The sequence below is a fragment of the Mugil cephalus genome, chromosome 8, assembly GCF_022458985.1.
Source record: "Mugil cephalus isolate CIBA_MC_2020 chromosome 8, CIBA_Mcephalus_1.1, whole genome shotgun sequence".
In the NCBI taxonomy this organism is placed as follows: domain Eukaryota; kingdom Metazoa; phylum Chordata; class Actinopteri; order Mugiliformes; family Mugilidae; genus Mugil; species Mugil cephalus.
In genome coordinates, this window is record NC_061777.1 from 26,480,434 (window position 1) to 26,500,894 (window position 20,461).

The 20,461-nt window shown below is 39.2% G+C and overlaps 2 protein-coding genes across 3 annotated transcripts; one reads left to right on the forward strand and one right to left on the reverse strand.

Annotated features, from left to right (window-relative positions):
• Positions 1 to 18: 18 nt before the first annotated feature.
• On the reverse strand, positions 19 to 3,619 carry seta (SET nuclear proto-oncogene a). Its single transcript, XM_047591014.1, has 8 exons — positions 3,362 to 3,619; positions 2,160 to 2,217; positions 1,851 to 1,993; positions 1,663 to 1,766; positions 1,470 to 1,583; positions 1,203 to 1,373; positions 969 to 1,100; positions 19 to 895 (listed from the first exon to the last, which is right to left on the reverse strand). Exons 1-8 carry the CDS (start codon positions 3,432 to 3,434, stop codon positions 872 to 874), a joined length of 819 nt encoding a protein of 272 aa, XP_047446970.1. The 5' UTR covers positions 3,435 to 3,619; the 3' UTR covers positions 19 to 871.
• A 199-nt stretch (positions 3,620 to 3,818) lies between these two features.
• Positions 3,819 to 20,433, forward strand: LOC125011731 (serine/threonine-protein kinase N2-like). Of its 2 annotated transcripts, none has more exons than XM_047591009.1 (20): positions 3,819 to 4,860; positions 5,051 to 5,201; positions 6,440 to 6,579; positions 7,232 to 7,436; positions 9,520 to 9,648; positions 9,877 to 9,986; positions 12,273 to 12,416; positions 12,507 to 12,582; positions 12,657 to 12,846; positions 14,091 to 14,226; positions 14,334 to 14,383; positions 14,479 to 14,536; positions 14,608 to 14,699; positions 14,925 to 15,101; positions 15,178 to 15,240; positions 15,326 to 15,402; positions 15,588 to 15,730; positions 15,875 to 15,982; positions 16,909 to 16,989; positions 17,102 to 20,433. In XM_047591009.1, the coding sequence occupies exons 2-20, from the start codon at positions 5,057 to 5,059 to the stop codon at positions 17,303 to 17,305; spliced, it is 2,328 nt and encodes a 775-aa protein (XP_047446965.1). In that variant the 5' UTR covers positions 3,819 to 4,860; positions 5,051 to 5,056; the 3' UTR covers positions 17,306 to 20,433. The 2 variants fall into 2 exon arrangements, with proteins under 2 accessions (XP_047446965.1, XP_047446966.1); XM_047591010.1 differs by having other exon boundaries at positions 9,880 to 9,986.
• The last annotated feature ends 28 nt before the right edge of the window (positions 20,434 to 20,461 follow it).

Genomic DNA, 20,461 nt, shown 5'->3' on the forward strand with positions numbered 1-20,461 from the left:
AGTCCCAGCACACATATGTACACAGTTAAGTTTTTATTATCGTAACAAAGCAAGTTGTACACCTCAAATTTAAAACAGTTTCTTTTTCCCCCCAGCGGAAAAGGAAAGTGTGATTAAATGTCTATGAGAGAACAGGTATTTTTTATTTATTTAAACCCATGAAGCAATGGGGGCCAAAATTTACAAGCTTGTTTTTTTTTTCTCCATTTTGTTCTTTATTAAAAATGTCATTTCAAATCTCATGGATATCTGTAAAACAATACAATGAAAAAAAAAAGTCCCATAGAAAGGGTGTCAAAATAACCACTCTTCCCAATAACTGCCATACTCCTGCCCCTCCCCAGCTTACCCCACCCCCCACCCCTCTAAACATTACAAGTCAAAGGAATGAGCTGGTACTCGTTAACCACATAGGGGAAAATAAGTTTTCAAGGGTTCAATATCCCAAATGGGAAAAAAAAAAAAAAAAAAAAATGTGGAAGAAGATATTGAGAGGTCTGCTAGCGCTAGGTCACTACACCATGGCTTTAGTCAATTTATCACACAACCTTGAAGGAATTTCTGTGTTTTCAAATTCTACTCAGGATGCTGTGCTGAATCTATTTTTGAGACTTTTTTATTATTTCTGAGATGACTTTGGGGACGGTACTCACAATTCAGGGCAAAGTGCCATTTGGCCTTAGATGAGTCAAAGGAAAACAGAACATGGCACCAACAGGCAAATAGGCTTCAGAATGGAAAATGAAGCACACGGGTTTTTAAAATAAAAAAAAAGTAAACAAAAAACAAAACAAAAAAACCTTTGCTCCCGAATATGAGTGGAAAAAACAAACAGGGAATAGAAGGTCAAGGTCTCGGCAGATGTTATTTCTTAGTCGTCTTCTCCCTCATCGTCCTGAAAGATACAAGAGGTCAGCAACAATGACAACAAACTTAATACCCATCGTTTTCACATTTTGTCATCTTACTTCTCCGTCTTCTCCATCGTCCTCTTCATCCTCCTCTCCATCTTCGTCCCCCTCCTCATCTATGTCCTCCAGACCCTCCTCATCCTCTTCGTCATCCTCCCCTTCACCCTCTTCATCGTCCATGTCGGGAACCTAGAAATAAAAATTTAAAGTAACTACACACCTACAGGAAGACAACTTTAAAAACTAAATTCTGAACATGCTAGTCCAAAAAAAAAAGAAAAAAAAAAGTACCAGGTAGTACTGCAGTGGGTTTGGCCAGATGTCATCCTTGATGACCTCTCCGAGCTCATCAGCACCAGCGTCTGCATGATCGGTGAACCAAGTGAAGAAGCTCTCTGGCTCTTCATGTTGCCTCTTCCTTCCTGCTTTATTCTGTGTCTGGCTGGAGCGCTTGGTCAGGTCCTAACCACATGGTAACAAACTGTGAGACTGGGGACTGGTGGCTTCAATAGTGACCAGCTTTCTAATTTACTTTGCTGACAATGCAGATACACATACCTTTCCTGATTTCCATTTGATTTCTGTTGACTTTGAAGATGGGTCTCCGCTCTCGTTCAGATGGAACTCTTTGGAAAGTACTTTATTTTCAAAGTATGGATTTTCATCGAAATACTGGAAGAAAATACATGCAAGTCAGAAAATGAACAAAAAACAACAACACAGCATCTCTGTGTGTGCACTCAAAACTTACAAAATCTATTCTGTAGCCTGACTTGATGTCTTCAAACTCTGTCACTTCCACTCGGCTCAGGTAATGAAGCGCCTCTTCATCTTCCTCACCCAGTAGGGCAGATACTGTGGATACAGATTTTAACTATGAGCCACAGTTCAAAACACACAAACATTGCAGCATAAACTCAACTGTGTTAAATCACTTACCTTGTGGATGGTTGACAAATGTGGTGACCCAGAAATTGGGGATTTTGGCGATCAGTTCTGACCTCTTCTGAAAGAATGGCTGACGGAGTTTGTTGTATTTCTGTTCTACTTTGAGGATCTCCTCACTGGCTTGCTCATTCAACCTGAAAAGGAATAAAAAAGGAAAAACAACGCTAGAAATTACTATGTTGACATGGATAATCAAACAGTGCACTGTGATGATTCTACAGGACATATGAACAGGCTTGTAAGCACAGCATGACATTTATATTTACATTTAATTTATAACATTTAGAAAATGTTTATTACCTGTCAATTTCATTTTGAACTTCATCAATGTGTTCAATGGCTTCTTGCTGTTCTTTCTCTGTAGACAGAAACCATAAGCAGAATGTAAGCATGCATTATTACACACTAATGTTAAGCATTAATACTCTGGACTGGGCCTATAAACAGTACATCACAAATATTTGGGCATTGACGATAATTTTCTCCAAGAAAAATACACACATTCACTGCTTCCCGCACTTAAAAGTTTGTTTTATTAAATGAAAAACAACTTTTGTTTCAAAAAAAAAAAGAAGAAAAAGAAAGAAATACATGGGAAATTATGCTTTAGTGTTGTGTTGACAAATGTTGAGATAAACATTTGGGAAATGTGGATTAAAATGATGGTTCTCGCAGAGTTGAAGTTAAAGGTACCGGCCAATAGCGGCAGCTCTAGCGGCTCAGACACTCGCTGTTTCCTGCCGGCTGCTACCTACAAGGCCGCGTGGTTTAAATGTGGGACATTGACTGCACACACCGCGATAACGCGAGACACCAAGCTAGGACTGATGCCAGACTACATCCCCTCTAAAACTGTCACACTGCTGTCCATACACCGCTGAGTCCTGCATCCACTAATATAAATAAGAATAATCGCCAAACTGAAACGATCGTGGGGTTGCAGGTGCATTTAAATGCGTCTCAGGCATCAACAAAACATAACGTCGTCAGCTAGCGTTAGATAACGTTACAACAACAACACTAGCTGGCTAACTGCTAATGTCCAAATGGGACTGTCAACTCTGCTTTTAATTCAACACACAAAAACAACGGTGTAAACAGAGATTAAGCTATTTTGGGGGGATTTCAAGACAAATCGCGAAAAAAATGTATTCATTCACCACACCAGTCGTTTCGGTAGACATCGACCTAACTGGCCACGCTGATGATGCTAAATTGCCTAGCTAACATGGCCTCTCGGCACCGGTCTGAACTGAACAACAGAAGGCAGGCGTAGCGGCATGCTAATAAACGGGTTAGCTGGCGAGCTAGGTGCTGTTAGCGAAACGTGAATACACGCAGCAAGACTGTAAGTCCACCACAAAGCAGCCGCATGGGCGTTAAGCAAAACAAAAGTGAATCACTTACTAATTATAAAGAACAATGCATTCAACGTGAGTGCAAATTATGTTACGAGAAGAAAGTGAAAATGGCGGTGAACAGGAGGCCGCCATTCCCCTTACCGGAGGTCTCGTCCGCTCCGTCATGGTTCGAGTTGAGCTCCTTTTTACTCACTTTTGCCGCCGAGGCCGACATGTTTTCGCGAGCTGGGGTAACTTACGGACGCCCGATGGAATAGCTGGTGGCTCTGAATCTGGTTTCTCCCTGGGCAGGAGAACGTTAATTCGGCGTAAAGTTCAGCGTGCAGAAGCCAACAACGTGCTGCTTTCCACACAATGTAGCTGCCGAGGAGCGAGGAAGTCACAGCAACCGCCGCTCACGCGCTCCTTTCATTACGAACGCGCCTCGCCGAATGGAGCAGAGAAAGAGCTCCGCCTCTCAAAATAGGTCTCTCTACTCGGCTCCGATTTGCTATTTTACCACCGTATTTCTCCTTAAAATGACACAAAAAATGACAGAAACCCAAAATTATCACCTATATCAATACTATGCCAGATTATTAGATTAACTTAAAAATAAAATAAAATATATACGTTTACTCAGTCCGGCCAGGCCAGACCTTGAAGTTCGACCGACTCGCACTTGCGCAGTAAAAAAGAATAACAACGAAAAAAAAGATACCGCGATCCTGTCCTGGTGGTCAGCGCTAATTAGCCTGTCAGTCATGGTTTAGGTAATTGCTATATTTAGGCAATACAATGAATAATTTAGACATTTAATTTAATATTATATCCAGTGTTTTTGTTTTTTAAAAAAACATTTCATATATTTATAAACAAAACACTGTCTGTAATAGATTAAGCAATGGAATATTTCAACCTTTTTTTTTTGCAAGAAAACGGTGAGGAAATGCTAGTCATTTTAATTGTCATGTCTGCTTAATGACTGTGAAATCCTTCCTTTAAACGGAGCAAGAGAAAAGATGAGAAGAGAATAACAACAACAGAGTCATCCTAGCCAGCCAAATGCAACGTTTCCCGCCTCTTTAATGTGTGTTTACTTCTGTCGGGTTAGAAAGACCTCTGAACGCTGCGGGTTGGTGTCTTGTTTTGTCCCGAAGACAGCAGCAGTGGCTCCCGTGCTTGTCTATTTGGTTGGTGGCAGGGCAGGAACATGTGGTCATGCAGTGGCCAATGCCGAGCCCAGAGCAGGCGATCATCAGGGCTGTCAGACCAGCAGCAGCAGCAGCGCTTGCACCGAAGAGGAGCCCTGCCTTTCACCTCCTGCAGAAAGAAACTCCTTTAAAAAGAGAGGCAGAGGGAGAGCGAGGATTTGGTTTCATAGGATGAGGACGCAGTGGGAAGAGGATGCTGCAGCGGAGGCTGCAAAAACAAACAAGACAGGCTGAGTGGTCCAGGTCCCAAGATGTAGGAGCTGCAGTGGAAGAGCCCCTCGGTCAGAGTGTGTCTGTGAGCACACCATAACGGGGGACTTGTTTTGATCCAAGGATAGTGAAGGTGGAGAGGCACAACTTAAGAAGTCTTTCCCCCATCCCTCCACTTCCACAGAGGATGACAAATTAGTCCTTATTCAGCAAGGAGCAACGTATCACCACCCTGAGGTTTGTTTAGTGCACAGTCATGCTGTTTCCAGCTGATCTGAACACGCTGTTCTCACTTCTTTGGCTCTGTCCAACGTGAAAATGGGCTGTGTGTGCATGTCTTGTTGAACTGTGTCTGCATTCAGTCGGTGTGCTTCAGACACAGTGGACAACCTGAAGTGTGTTTTCTTGATGTGGTGTTGTTATCCAGGATCAGATGTTGTCCACAGCTCAGCAGATGCTGCAGGATAGCCGCTCCAAGATCGAGCTGATCCGACTGCAGATTATCAAAGTCACCCAGGCTGGTGGCAGCAGCATTGGTGGCGATGGAGCTGGAAACCACAACAACTCCACTCCTGGAGGTCAGAGTCTTGGGGCAGGCGATTCTAAGCACTACAGAGAGGCCACAGAAGAGATGTATCAATGTAGAGTGAATTATAATGTCAGGTTCATCCCTTTCTAGTACATTTTAGTATTCAAATCAGATTAGCTTGAAGGAGGCATGAAATCATCTGTTAAAACCCTCAGATTCTGTCTGTTGCCAGTAGCAACAAATAGTCAGATGACCTAAATGCTGAGGAGTAAACTGGCTCTTAAACACAGAAACAAGAACACATCTCTTATGTAATTCTATTGCTTGAAACACAATCCCCAAAGCTCTAATTGATCACTGACGCTATAAATGTAATTAAGGCGCATTGGTACTGAGTAGTGTTGTGCTGAATTTGTTCAATTTAGTGTCAACGATTGTACAAATACTTAGATCTTTGTGTGTAAGAACTACTTGATACAGTAGAAAAGAAAGGGTTTATAGGTAAGGGTAACTGGTGAAACCTATAAATAACTGTTTGAGGCACTTTTCACATCTTGTTGTTAATTCCGATATGTAGTTGGGAAATATTTATGTCGTGTGGAAAATGAAACCATTCAAATCAAAGCTCTTAACCTGCTATTTTTAAAACTCTGAAACCAAATAAAAAAGGTTCCTGGCATAAGAAATATGAGACAAGTAATTCGGTACCTTAGTTCCTCTGCTCCTCTTTCCTGTCTCCGACCCCTGACCTCCTTTCCTCTCATTGATTACTTATAAGGTTGTGATCTGTGGGGAATTGATGTCCTCTTTATTACTGTAGGCAGTTTAATTAACTGTAAGTCATTAGTTAATTATTTACTCTGGAAAATGTTTATTTAAATTCTATCAGCAGAGTGATTAAATTACATCCCCATTTTCTCTCATCTATGTCTTTTTTTTTCCATCTAAATACCAGACATGAAAATGTAACATTTACACCATTGGCATTTCACAGAAAAAGGCTCACTTCAGTTAAAGATAGATAGATAGATAGATAGATAGATAGATAGATAGATAGATAGATAGATAGATAGATAGATAGATAGATAGATAGATTTTATTTACAATAAAAAAGTATGTATATAATATAGAAGTGCATATAAATAATAAACAAAATGTTTATGAAAATATACAAATATGAATGAGCTTTTCTGCCTGATTGCAGGAATGAAAAGTTTTGGTGAAGATCTATGGGGACGCATGAATACCTTCATACTGAAACACTCTTCCTTCGTTTTCTCCCTTCAGTCGCCATCGGTCCTATGGAGGCTCGTTTGGCAGAGTTGCAGCACTGCATGCAGAGAGAGTCTGATGCATTGGTGCTGGCCAAAGATGTGGTGAAGCAGCTGGAAGGGATCTCATCACTGGACCAGAAGACAATGGCCGAAGTAGGACTTTGAGTCAATTCAGTTTTTAAGTATTTCAAGAGATTTTCACTGAAGATTTAATGCTGGTTTTCATGTTTAAATCTGCACATCAGGTTTGGAAAATGATGTCTTCTATGTAACTCTATCCTCCATTTTACCTCTTAATGGCATTATTGAGAATGTTTGCGTTAGCTTTAATACAAATATTTAAAATCTTTCTTAAAAACCCTAGGCTTCGTTCTTCGGTTCCAAAATAACAGGCCCAAAATAAATTGTGTGTGTTAGAGTATGTATGTATGTATGTATGTATGTATGTATGTATGTATGTATGTATGTATGTATGTATGCATGTCATTGGGTTGCAATAAAGGGCAATGGAACAGCAAAACTTTAGTATTTGTTTCCTGCTGAACTATGCCATGGCATACCATAGCCAAAATTTTGACAGCTCCAACAGCAAAATCGTGAACTCCCCTATCCAACTAGTTTATGATTAATAACCTGTAAAGAAAATGTTTGTGAAAGTTTTAGTCCAATGCTCAACTTCAGTACAGTCCTTTAGGGTTAATTGAAAACATTGCATCTGAAAGTGTAGTACCTCTAACGAAATACCAAACATCACTGTGTTTTTAAACGTCCAAACATAACAGCACAAATTGTATCTTGCTGTCAGGCTCAGTCACAGGTGGAGGAGTCCTCTCAGAAGCTGGACCTTCTGCAGCTGTCCCTGGAGAAATGCCTCAAGGAGAAGAACCAGGAGTCCCTGCAGCGGCCAGTGGGGGAGGGAATCCACCCTACAGGGGGACCACCGTCTCCCCAAAACCACCGACCTGGCTGTCCGCTTTCCATCTTTTCTATCCGACCTGCTTCCTTAACAGGTATCCAAAGTAATGTTCAGACGCATCGATGTTTTAGAATAAGAAACAGGGTCAGTTATTTAGCCTTAATCTGTGACATGTTATCTTTCTTATTAAGCCTCACTTGCACTTATAGGAGAGGGATTCTACAAAGCAGCGCTTTATTTTACAATTCCACATATTTTCCCATAATTTCCCCAATTTTTCTGGAACAAGATACTAAATTTTCAGCTGTCTCTCTTTCCCACACCTAACATAGTGAGACACACTCCTTATCAGAATATGAGTCTGGTATCAGTACATTTGGTTTTCATTCTCTAAAACAGAGGAAGAAAACAGCCCTGCAGCATCAACTGGGCTCCAACAATCAGAACCATTTTATTGTAAACTATTATAATTCCACTACGCTCAGATGACGATTATGACTTCATTATTGTACATTATTATCTCCCACCACATAAAGCCAATGATTTGATTGGCCTGAGAAATCTTTGTTAGAGCATCATCAACTCCCAACAGGGAGACTCCAGACCCACTTTCTGACACAAATACTGTCATTTTGTAGGCGGGAGAAGTTCAGACTGGCTTCCCTTGGAAGTTTTCCCCTTTTATTGCTTTTTTAAATGGAATGATGGTCAATATACACTTAAAAAACAATAAGTGCCCTGCTACACTACTCTGCATTTGGTATTGCCTATAAACATTTAATGCTCTTTTTGTGATGACAATGACTAATGGCACAAACTTAATACCAACATATGCTCATTTGCCACTTCATTAAGTACATGAGTGAATCCATGTAACAGTCCTGCACTAAATCTGGAGGATGTAGATGGTGGTACTGTTTAACAGGATTGAAATAACAGTATTTCCGTTATTTAGCCAACCTAGATTAAATGTAACAGGTAAATATCTTAACACACACATTGGACAAACCATTCATATCTTAAGCTGAATGTAATAATAGTGAATGTATTCTAATCTAATTGTTCTAATATGTGTTGATGGTGACTCAGCAACAGAAAGGTAGTAATTCAATTGGATGATCATTCTGGAGGATATATTTCAGGCTGTTGTTGATCTGTTAGCGTTTAGTTCTGCAGTTCATACCTTTTTTACGACCAAGAATTTACATTTACTCTATGTGACGTTTGCTGTACTTAAAATATGATAAAATAACTTAACATGACCTGAACCCGTGTATGTGATTCTACATGGGGACATTCTTTCTCTGCATTTGACCCATCCCAACAACATTTCAGTGCTTGCTCAACGCACTTGAACCATGGACAGAGGGGGTCTGCAAAGCTGTGGATGAAATGTCTTAAAGAAAACCCAAAAAGTTCCATTACACTTAAATCATCTTTGTCTGTTGGGTTTTTGTCCAGGATTTTCTCTTTTTTTGATGCATCATATTTACCTTTGCAATCCAACCAGAAACTGCCAAGAAACATTCCCACTCTGCTTCACAGTGGAGATGTTGTTACTCTAAATGCTGGTGAACACTTATGTAGTCACTTATTTAACTTTTTTATGTTTTTAATTAATTGACATTAAACTAACTATGATTCCATTCAGATAAGCAGTGAAAAGGAAACACCCAAGGTGGTAAATACTCTTTAAATGCAGTTTGTGTGAAAACTTATTTCTGCACTACCCTTGAACGTGGCTCTCCATATGCTGACCCTCTGGATAATCTGGATGTGTAATCTGCAGGTTTTTGGGCGGTTCGGTTGTAAGACGGTCTCTCCCTGCAAAAGGCTTTTTAATGACGTAACAAGGAGACCAATCCTGGAGTTGCTCTGTTGGCTGGGAATAATGAGGACGAGTCTCAGAGCGGTGAAAACCACTCGAGGGGTTTTTGTGCAGCTGTTAGCGCTGAGATGAAACAAAGAAATGAGGATGTCAAAGAGATTTCGTCTGTCAAATGGAGGGTGTTTGTAAATGCCACATTCATCCTTATCAGTTATCTTAAATACGATTTAGGCACATTCAAGGCACATGAAACAAGCATGAAACAAGCATGGTTGCACAGTGCAGTGCAGAAATACAATTTTAAGGATTTTGTGAGAAGCATATTTTCGATTTGTCTCTATTTTGTCAGGCAAACTTGAAGTCAGACTTCTTGGATGTGAGGATTTACTGAAACCTTTGACTGACCAAGAGCAGGAAAAGCCTCTGAGTCCCACTGAGGACAGTTCACCTGCTGCACACAAGACCGGGGAGCCTTCCAGTAAGTGATTTCATTTCTAAGTAAGTCCTATCCATGGAGGCCTTCACCTCTCAACTTGCAGGACATGCTGGGTCTCCTAATAATGCCCTGGTGCCAGATACCACAGCACATTTTGGAAGTCTACTTATGAATGATTGATGTATTTTTAGCAGAGGTACTTAGTTAACGTGTCTCTGGTCCGTAATATGAATGCTGAATGTTGTGATCAAACCTGAATCTTTCTGACAGCAGAGATCAGCGCTGTGCTCCGTCTGGACGGCCGAGTGGTCGGTCAGACTCATTGGGCAGCCACCGGCGGCCTGAGCTGGGATCAGACGTTCTGCATCCAGCTGGAGCGGGTAAGACTAGTCAGTTGAAAGTTTCCTTTTCCATGGTTACAGGTAAACTCTGCTCAACTCATAATGGAGCAAGGACATGACTTCAGAACTATATTCAGATATCATTTTAGACTTTGCGACACAAGGTGTGTCTTCTGAATGTTTGTCTGAGTGTTTGTCTTCTGAACATGGAGAAAAAGCAGGTTTATTTATTGGTGGTATAATGATGCATGTCTGTGAGAGCACTTTACAAGTGTTCCAGGTGTAGTCCACTTCCTGTTTCAAAAGAAACCACATGTTTGTTTGTTTTTTACTGGTTGCAGTTTTATTTTTTCTGTTAGGGTTAATTAACTTTTAACTTTCTCTCATATGTTTTAGTCTACAGGATGAAAGTTATTTTTTGGATTTCAAAATAAAAGTCAATAACATTTTTTTCTGGTTTTAAAATGAAACTTGAAATACCAAACACGTATACAGAACTAAGAAAAACATACTTAAAGAATTTTTATTGGTCCACTTTTAAATTTGGAAACTCTAAATACTTTGGCTACTGTTACTCAAATAGCTGTTCCATCTGGTGGACAACAGGAGGAGCTGTTGGACAGTTTATTGTGCCCCTCTAAATTCTGATTTACTCTCACCTGCCAAAACATAAGGTACACCCGCAAACATGAATGCATTCTGTTTTAGCAGTCCTGCTCTAAATCCTCTGTCTTGACTGTTCAAATGTTCTGTTGACGTTGAAACAGTGTCATAAAGGTGGTAATTCTATTGGATGATCATTTTGGAGGATGCAGTCTGTGGTAATGTTAAACTGGATTTAATTAAAAGTGTTATTTAGCTGTGTGAACAGTCATTAAGCAAGTAAGTATTTTGACCATTCATCAATATTATGCAGTTTTCAACTTGCATGCTAATTGGGTTTAAGCATATCAGGTAATGTGTATTTGTGTAATGAGGGAGGGTGTGCCTTACGGAGATCAACACCCTATATCAAGATGTGCGTAATTGTTAGTCAGCTTCTTTTCCTCGGGTAAAATAGGGCAAAAAAGAGATTTAACTGACTCTGAAAAGTCAGAAATTGTAAAAAAGTCTTTTGCAGCACGGACGTGATCATAGGAGCAAAACCGAAAGTCTTGTTAGAAATAGTCAACAGGTTCCAAGAAAGATGCAGTTAAAAAAGATGCAGTTAATTGACAACAGTTTGAAAAGAATCAAACATGAAGCCACCAGGAGCCCATCATGCTCCAGTGCTCTCATATTCCAGAATTGAAACCTACCTGGAGGATTCAGGAGTACAAGATGTTCAGTGCTCAGAGACATGACCATGGTAGGAAGACTGAAACCTGAACAACATAGTTGAAATGTCAAGACTGGGCCATATCTGAAGATAGATTTTTTTAAAGGTTTATGGACTGCTGAGATGAGAGTGACTCTTAATGGGCCAGATGGATGGTCCTGTGCGTCCTGAGTCACACGCATGGAGCTCCACTTAATCTCACACTCTGACGAGGTGGAGGTGAGGTACTGGTATGGGCTGGTATTATTAAATATGACCTAGTTGGACCTTTTGGGGTTGAAAAAGGACTCAAAATTAAAATCAAAATCCCAAACATAAGTGAGATGTGAATTTTTATTTTTTATTTGGTTGCATAATCGTTCTGTACGTGTTAATCATCACCCAATAACACAGATATTCTCCTAAGAAAGCATCAACCTCACTTTTACTCTAAATATTCAGTTTGAGGTTTATTAACATTTTGGACTGACCTGGAGCACTGTAGTTGTTCAATAAGAAAATTAACTTGCACAATAACTGTGCATAGAATGTAGGCCACTGACTACAATGACTTCAATGTTCCAAGTTCCTATAATTTTGACATTGTAGTCAAAATTATAGGAAGTTGGAACAACATGTGTTAATTCAATTGTACTACAAACCACAGCCTCCATGAAAATACAGTTTAACCAACAGCTCTCTCTGTTATTTGAAACTAATGCTGAATCTCCTTCCATGAAGCTTAACTATTGTTGTAGTTCAGTCACAGACCAGCCAGTATCTACCTCATACCTGTCAATATAACAGATCTCAGGCACGGAAAATAAGAAAAGAGAAATAAATTGGGTGTTGATTTAGCATCGCTTCTGATAGGTGCAAGCAACTTAAAAAAATAATTTTTAATTAGTTTAGTTCAGTTTTCAATCAGAAAAAAAATACAATCCTGAAATGTTACACAGGTATAAATATTGCCCGGTTAATTAATAATTTACCTTTGAGGCTGTTTGTTCCTGTCAATCTCCTGACAGTCTCGAGAACTGGAAGTCGGCGTATTCTGGCGGAATCGGAGGGCGATGTGTGCAGTGAAGGTTTTGCGACTGGAGGAGATGATGAACAACGTGAACCATAACCAGGGGATAAGCCTGGAACCACAGGGTCTCCTCTATGCCGAGGTACACACCGGGACCTGTGTCAGTCTTGAGTCATGATCATCAAAACACTGAAGAAATGACTGACTGAATGGAAACATTTCAATTTTACAGCTTCAATTCATCGACACTGTGGTTGAGCGGCAGCCCAAGCTGAGACGTCAGCGCTGTATCTTCACCAAAGAGAGAGGTGACAGATTTAACATGAACCTTCTCTTCCTTTAACCTGCTGCAATTGATTTGCTGATCATCTTCCATCATCAGGGAAGAATTTTCTCAGAGCTGCCCAGATGAATATGAATTTCGCCACATGGGGTCACCTGATGATGAGCATCCTCCCTCGCTACAGCTCCTTCACCACGTTCAGCTCGTCCTCTACAACCCCAGACCTGCTGGCCAACAATGCCCCACATCCAACCGAGAACGAGCCTCAAAACACCACGTCACTGCCAAGGTTAGAAAAATCAATCTGATCTGATACTGGTCTACTCTCCAGCTTAAATTGTGAAATATTTGTTTGTGTTTGAGGTTTTAGGAATTTCCACTAAAATTCTCTTTGGGGATGAAGGGTAACATTTAATGGCTTTTATTAAACTTGGGTGTAATGAAAACAAATAAAAGGAAAACTGAAACATGCTTATATTAATCACCCAAACCAGAGCTGCATTTCAAAATTTGTAATTTCACATAGTTTTCCACTAATATTGAATCTGAACCCTGCATTTTGTTTGCACAGACCTTATCTGGATGAATAAACATCTTGTGTCATGTGTAAATAAATTGTAGAAATTAAGAGTTTTCTTATGTAATTTGCTTTATTAAACAGAAATAGAGTGAACATTACAACTATACAGTATAAGGCACAGTACATGTGTGCAAAGAAGGAAAAAAGACAGAAAGTAATTTTTCTCTTATCCACTATGATAATTAGTCCAGATATAAACAGTTGCTACTCCAACTTTCTTAGTGAAAATTACCACTGAACCAAGAGCTATTTTATAATCCCATTTAATCTGACCCTATTAGAAATATACAGTAAATTAAATCAAATGCTCCAATAACAAACAACTGAGAGAGGTGTTTATTTGACTGTTTTAATTTTGGGGGCTGTGCTTTATAGTACTGTATGAACTGAATTAAAATAACAGCAGTCCAGCTACTCCTGTTATTTTAATATTATTTCAACATGACTGCGCAGAATCACATACATGTGTCCCAGTCATGTTAAGTGAATATTATATGATATTTAAATTATATCTGACAAGAATTAAAAAACATCATGATATAAATGTCAATAAATTCATGACTGGATGCTAACAGCAGCATGCTAAGGATTACAAGAGTCAGCATTTAAGATCTTTGCCAAAACATCTCAATCTCACCATTTCTATTGGTAGGGTATTTATTGTCATCATAGTCACACTTAAAATTTATTGTGTTTGAGAAATAAAGAAGAAAAAATATATATTTATGTTTATAGACATTGTTTTTATACTGTGTATATATATACAGTATATACTGTATATGCAGCAAATGTATGTATTATACTGTATATATGTATTATACTGTATATGCACACACATACATATACATACATACATATATATAAACACACACACACGTATATACTCCTTTTGCTTGTAAATGAGTGTTTAAATTGTTATATTATTAGTTCTACTGGTCTTTGTACATCCGCAGCAAAGATGCAGTGATCAGACTTAGCATCAGCGACAACCAGTCGTCTCCCACCAGCTTGGACCAAGGACATAACCCCCCCAGCATCATCACTACACCACACAAAACATCATCTGTGCCTGCACTGCAAGAAAGGCTGGTAAGTAATTACTGATAAACCAAAAATCTCTAATCTTTTAATTAAACTATTTGCAAATTATTGACCATCAAAGCTGTGATTGGTTATTCATTTCTCTCTGTTTGCAGTCCACCTGCAGCACTGGGGATAGTGAAGACCAGCCTGTATCTGCTCTTAAGTACACACAACACACATGTGCACATAGACACTATATTACATGCAGTAAATTTTTTAAATTAAACCTTTATTTGCTTTTATTTGTCTTTTTTAAAGGATGAAGATGGAAGATTTTAAGTATATTTCAGTTCTGGGTCGAGGACACTTTGGCAAGGTAACCAGTTCTTCTTCAGAGATGTCTTCTCTGGTCGATGCTCATTTGGTTTATTTTCATTTTCTTTTCAGGTCCTGCTGGCCGAGTTTAAGAAAACAGAAAAACTTTACGCCATCAAAGCGTTGAAGAAAAAAGACATTGTGACTCGAGATGAAGTGGACAGGTAAGTAAAAGGACTGACTCTGGAAATCAGGAACACAAAGTTATTGATTTATTATTTTGTTCTGTTGAAAGTAGTTAGGTCTGTGTATTATGAAGATCTACAGTAACTATAAAAAGTATTCACCTATTTTATATGTTTGACTAGTGTACTTAATGAGTGTATTTGGGCACAGAGGCAGCTGGAGAATGTAAGTAATTCATGTTAATCTGAGTTGTTGTTCTTCAGCCTTATGAGCGAGAAAAGGATATTTGAGATGATTAATGCATCCAGGCATCCATTCCTGGTCAACCTCCACGGCTGCTTCCAGACCAGCGACCACGTCTGCTTTGTCATGGAGTACCTACCAGGTGGTGATCTCATGATCCACATTCACAACGACGTCTTCTCTGAGGCCCAGACCAGGTAACATATACAGTAATTCACTATGAATCAATAATATTATCCGTAATTTAAAATAAGACGTTGTCCTTGTGCACAGGTTTTATTCAGCGTGTGTCCTGCTGGGTTTAGAGTTCCTGCATATGAATAAAATCATTTATCGGTAGGTCATGCTGACAGAAGTTGATGTTGGATCTTTGCAAACATATTGAAGAGCTTTCAGCCTGAATATTATCTGTTTTATACAGAGATCTGAAGCTGGACAACCTATTGATGGATGCAGACGGATTTGTGAAAATCACAGACTTTGGACTTTGTAAAGAAGGTGAGTTGATGTGGCACTCTGACTCATCACCCATCAAATAGATAGATAGATAGATTACTTCATTCATCACTGAAGGGAAATTAGGTAATACACCAGCCAAAAACTAGCGAGGCTGAAGTACGAATAAGTTTGAATTCCTAATTTAAACCTTACTCCTAACCGAAAGATTCTTGTTGTTTCCGTAGGGATGGGGCACGGAGATCGGACCTCAACTTTCTGTGGGACTCCTGAGTTTCTTGCTCCTGAAGTCCTGACGGATGACAACTACACCCGAGCTGTGGACTGGTGGGGAATGGGTGTTCTTATCTACGAGATGCTTGTTGGAGAGGTATTTAACACATGTTCAATTCAGAGCTTTGGCAAGTCCAATATTTAACACCTGGTGCAATAGTTAAAAAATATTCAGTTAACAATTTCCTGTAAGATCCTCTAGTTAAACGGCTAACTCAAATGATTTCTCCCTTCCCAATAGTCTCCATTCCCTGGTGAAGATGAGGAGGAGGTGTTTGACAGCATTGTCAATGATGATGTTCAGTATCCAACTTCTCTTCCTCCTGACGCTGTTGCCATCATCCAGAAGGTTGTGACCTCTTTTTTTTCTCTTTCTTAATGAAAATGTATCTTGACAAATCCCGGATACACCTAACTAATTTGATAATGGAACTATGCAGATGAGGAGAACTAAATTTAGCCTGAAAGCAACTGAATGACATATATACGGTGCCTGTATATTCATATTCATCCTCTTGGATACTTTCCCTTTTTAAGGTAAAAAATATAAAATTAGACAAAGTAAAATTTAGCAACCTGATTCAAGTTTCACTGTTCCAGGTCATCATCTTATCTTCTCCCAAGTTATAGTTGTCTTGCAGACTGAGTCAGGTTTTCCTTCAGGACTTTCTGTTATTTTGCTGCATTCATTTCACCTTTAACCTTTACAAGACATCCAGGACCTGCTGCCAAGAAGCATCCCTACAACATGATGCTGCCACCGCCATGCATTACAGGGAGGATGGTGTGTTTTATGTTCAACAAATATAGTGTCTAGCCTGATGGCCAAAAAAAACTTTGGTCTCATCACACCAAATAACCTACTTCCAGCTGATCTTGTGTCTCCCTTGTCTTGCGTTTCAGTCAACAATCCTTCTCTTTACTTCTCTCCTATAAAGATTTGACTGATGAAGAACTAATGAAACAGTTGTTTCATTTGTTTGTAGTCACAGGTGTTTTGGTGTCCTCCTTTACTAGTCTCTTTCAGAGTAGTCATAGGTGTCACAATGTCTTCTATCGCTAGATTTCTTCAGAGTAGTCCAAGATGTGTTGATGTGCTCCCTCAGAGTCATGTTCCCTCCATTTCTTAACAGTGGATTTAACTGAACTCCATTAACGGATCATTACAACTGGTAGACTTTCCGCAGTACCTGTGAACAGTTAGTTGGGGGTTTGTAAACAGCTGAAAACAAATTGTTCGATGAGCCTCTACATACCTTGTTTATTTTTATACAGATGCTGAAAAAGAATCCACTGAAAAGACTTGGAGCTGGAGAGAGGGACGCTAATGAGGTTAAAGGAGAGAAATTCTTTGAGGTAACTTGCTTTCCTTCACATAGATGCTGTTAAAATTCTTTATGGACAATTTGAGTAGTTGTTAAATTACTAATAAATTCAACTTCTTAGTCATCTTTCTGGAACTTTGTAGACCATTGACTGGGAAGCCTTACTGGCCAAGAAAGTAAAGCCACCATTCCTGCCGTCTATCCAAGAGTCCACAGACGTCAGCAACTTTGACAGCGACTTCACTCGACTCCAGCCAATAATGTCGCCTCCCTCCAAATCCTTCAGCCTCTCTTCTGAGCAGCAGGAAGCATTTGCAGACTTTGATTTTTGCGCCTTGCATGGGTGAAAGATGAGCTTAGAAGACCAGGGCGGGAAATTAACACCAGTTTGTCCACCTCATAATCAGCACTGGCAGGTAACCAACAATCATCAGTTCTCCTGTTGATGGGTAAAATTAGCGACCAACTCCTTTGGTTATGTATTTAGGACGATTAAAGGGATGGAAAAAGAAATTAATCTGTCCTATTTAATTGTCATGTAGGACAACACAAGATTAAAACAGATTTTTGGGAGCTTGGTATTTGTCAGTTTCCCAACCTGGTCTTGACAGCACCTTCAAATGAACAAACTGTTAGGACATTTGTGCAGCTCAGTCATCTTCAAACAGAACATTACTATCCCATGGCTAATAATGCTGACTGTTCTCTCTATCATCCAGTCGACAGGCAAATAACCAGGCAGCGGAAAGTGATTGTAGCCCTTTATAATCTCTACAGAGGGTCAAACTTTATTGTCAGTCTGCAGCAGTAATAAAACTTCTTGCTATTAGAGTTTATTTATAAGATGTGCCAGGTGATGTACAAAGATCATGTTGTACAAACACAGGAAGCTAATTTGACACAGGATGCTTGAAGAGTTTATGACATTATCTTATTTGTTCTTCATCGTCTAATTTCAGTACTCAGTACTACAAACGTACTATGTACAACGTACGACTATGTACCATGTACAACTTGTTTGTAGTAAAACTACTACAAACAAAATCTTAATTCACAAGTTAATTTATCAACATTTAAAAGCTAGAATGCTGGCTCTTCTCCTCTTTCTACACTACATAATTCTGCACCAGTGGCAGCAACAGCACAGCATTTCCATAAGCTGCCTGTGTGTAAAAGTCATTCCATCCACTATATCCAAAAAGCGTTTAAAAAGGCAACTGGACTTGTAGAATTTTTGAGAAGATGTATTGGACTAATCTTGGTGTCCTCACTCACTAGCCTTTTTCTTGCGTCATCCCTGAGTTTGTGAGGACAGTCTTCTTAAGGCAGATGTGCCATTTTTATTTTGTTTGTTAATGATAGATTTAACACCGATTTTTGTGACTTTAAAAAATTATTTTGATCTAATTTCAAATAGTAATAAAATGGAAAAACACACGAGGGATGGAATTTTTTTATAGCCACTCATGTTTCACTTATTTCACAATCAAGGCATTTGATGTAGAAAGAGGAAATGTTTCTCGAGTCATAGTGACATTGTATCACACCCGAAAGTGACAATTTCCCATAGAGGGAAATAAAATTTTCCACAACCATGATAAGAAATGTTCCAATTCATAGCCACCATATGTCATATTGGTTTGTTTTTTCTGTGTAGTATTTATAACCAAACTTAACAAACAGCCACAATACAAGTTAACATTGTTCAAATCTAAATAGTAGTTGTTCTTCAGATCTGTGCAAATTTCTGTAAATTTTCTGGATTCTCTGAATTGGTCCGATAACCAGTCACTGCCTCTTCAAGTATCCTGTATGTTGGGGCTACTTTGCTTTGTAGCCTTTGCGTTTATTTATTAACAGCATTCATCCTCCCCAGGTACAGTATGTGCTGCCGTTTCTATGCATCACTGTGACAAGCTTTGCCCACTGCCTTGACCACACAAATGAAACAAGCAAACTCAGTTGATGGTACCAGACTTTTCCATGTACTCGTCACATATCAGCATCTTCCTGCGCAGGCGTTTTCCATTAGAAGTGCATGGCAATGTGGTAAACTTGTGCACTAGAAATCCTGTAATCTCTAGCAGTGTAACAGAAGCCATAGATAATCTAATATAGCCATACTAGTGAAAATAATCTCTGTATTTTGAATTTAGCAAACTATATTCTGTTCATATCAGAACAATAAAAAGGAGAAGAGCGAGCGATCAATGCTTCCCTGAACACTAAGGAGGAATTGGGGGCAAATATTGGCCACTATAAAAATTAGATATGTGACTTTAAAGAGTAAATTAACACTTGCATTTTTATTTCACTTTGGTTCAGTCTCTAAGTCAGCATAAAAGAGTGAAGAATTCCTTGTTATGTTTTTTTTCCATGTTTTTGACTTGTAAACTGTAGCTGTTCACGCCAAGTTGGCTAATATGCAAAACATACTTGGCTGGAGATGTCTAAGATGATGTCCAGGTCAAATCAGGGGGATTAGTTCAACATTTAGAGGTTTAAGTTTTGTGTTTTGTTTTTGTTTTAAGCTCAGTGTGGTGTCTCCGGCCAGCTCTATCTTGCTGCCTATGGCCACATTCACGCTATGAGCGTCAAATATTACAACATGGTCAGCGTGCCAGCAGCCGCTATCACCTAGTCACAGTTCAAGCGCTGCTCAAGTGTTCTTTTATGTTGTTGGTGATGTCAATTGTTTAGTTGTTAACTGGTGAAACACATGATTGGTTGATGAATCACTGTATCATTGCTGCACCAAACAGAAGTTGAAGCCAAATCAACGTTGAAAGCAAGTAATGCCTGTCACGTAGCTAGTGTCAGGTATCCAATTTTTTTTTTTACCAGACTGTAAACTTGGGATTGACTTACCTCTACTAGTCATTAGACAAACTTCTATTTGGATAGTGGACACAAGTGGTATTGCAACACTGTTGCCTACTGTCTGCCACTTTAAAATAGAAACCTGAACCATCCTCCTATTTCACTTTGTTCTAAGGTTTAATCCATGAAGGTTTCATATCGGCAGAATATTCCCACCCTCAATTCTCATATTTTGGGCTGGAAAGATCTGTTAGATTCAGCTTATGTTCCACCCACGGAGTAATCAATGATTCCTACTTTTATAATATTTCTGAATATGTAAAGGAGCATTCAGGCTGTAACAGAATGTTAATTTGCTCTTTAAACAAATAAGAAGTTCATTCCAATATCCTGCTGAAGTGCCCATGAGTCTCTACCCGTCAGCTAAATTTAGGAATCTGTCTCAGGACAATCAGGTGGTTTAGCTGTTGTATGCTTTACGTTTAACGCTGCTAAATGTTGAGTCTGTGTCAGTACTGTATTTATGTATTCATGTACGTGAAGCATCCCAACTACAAATGTTAGTCTGTACAGATGAACCCAATGACAATATGCATATCATCTGTGTTTTAATGTTCTCTCGTTGTCAATAAATACAATCACTGATGGTAAGATACATTTGTCTGTCAATGCGAAGATGAACT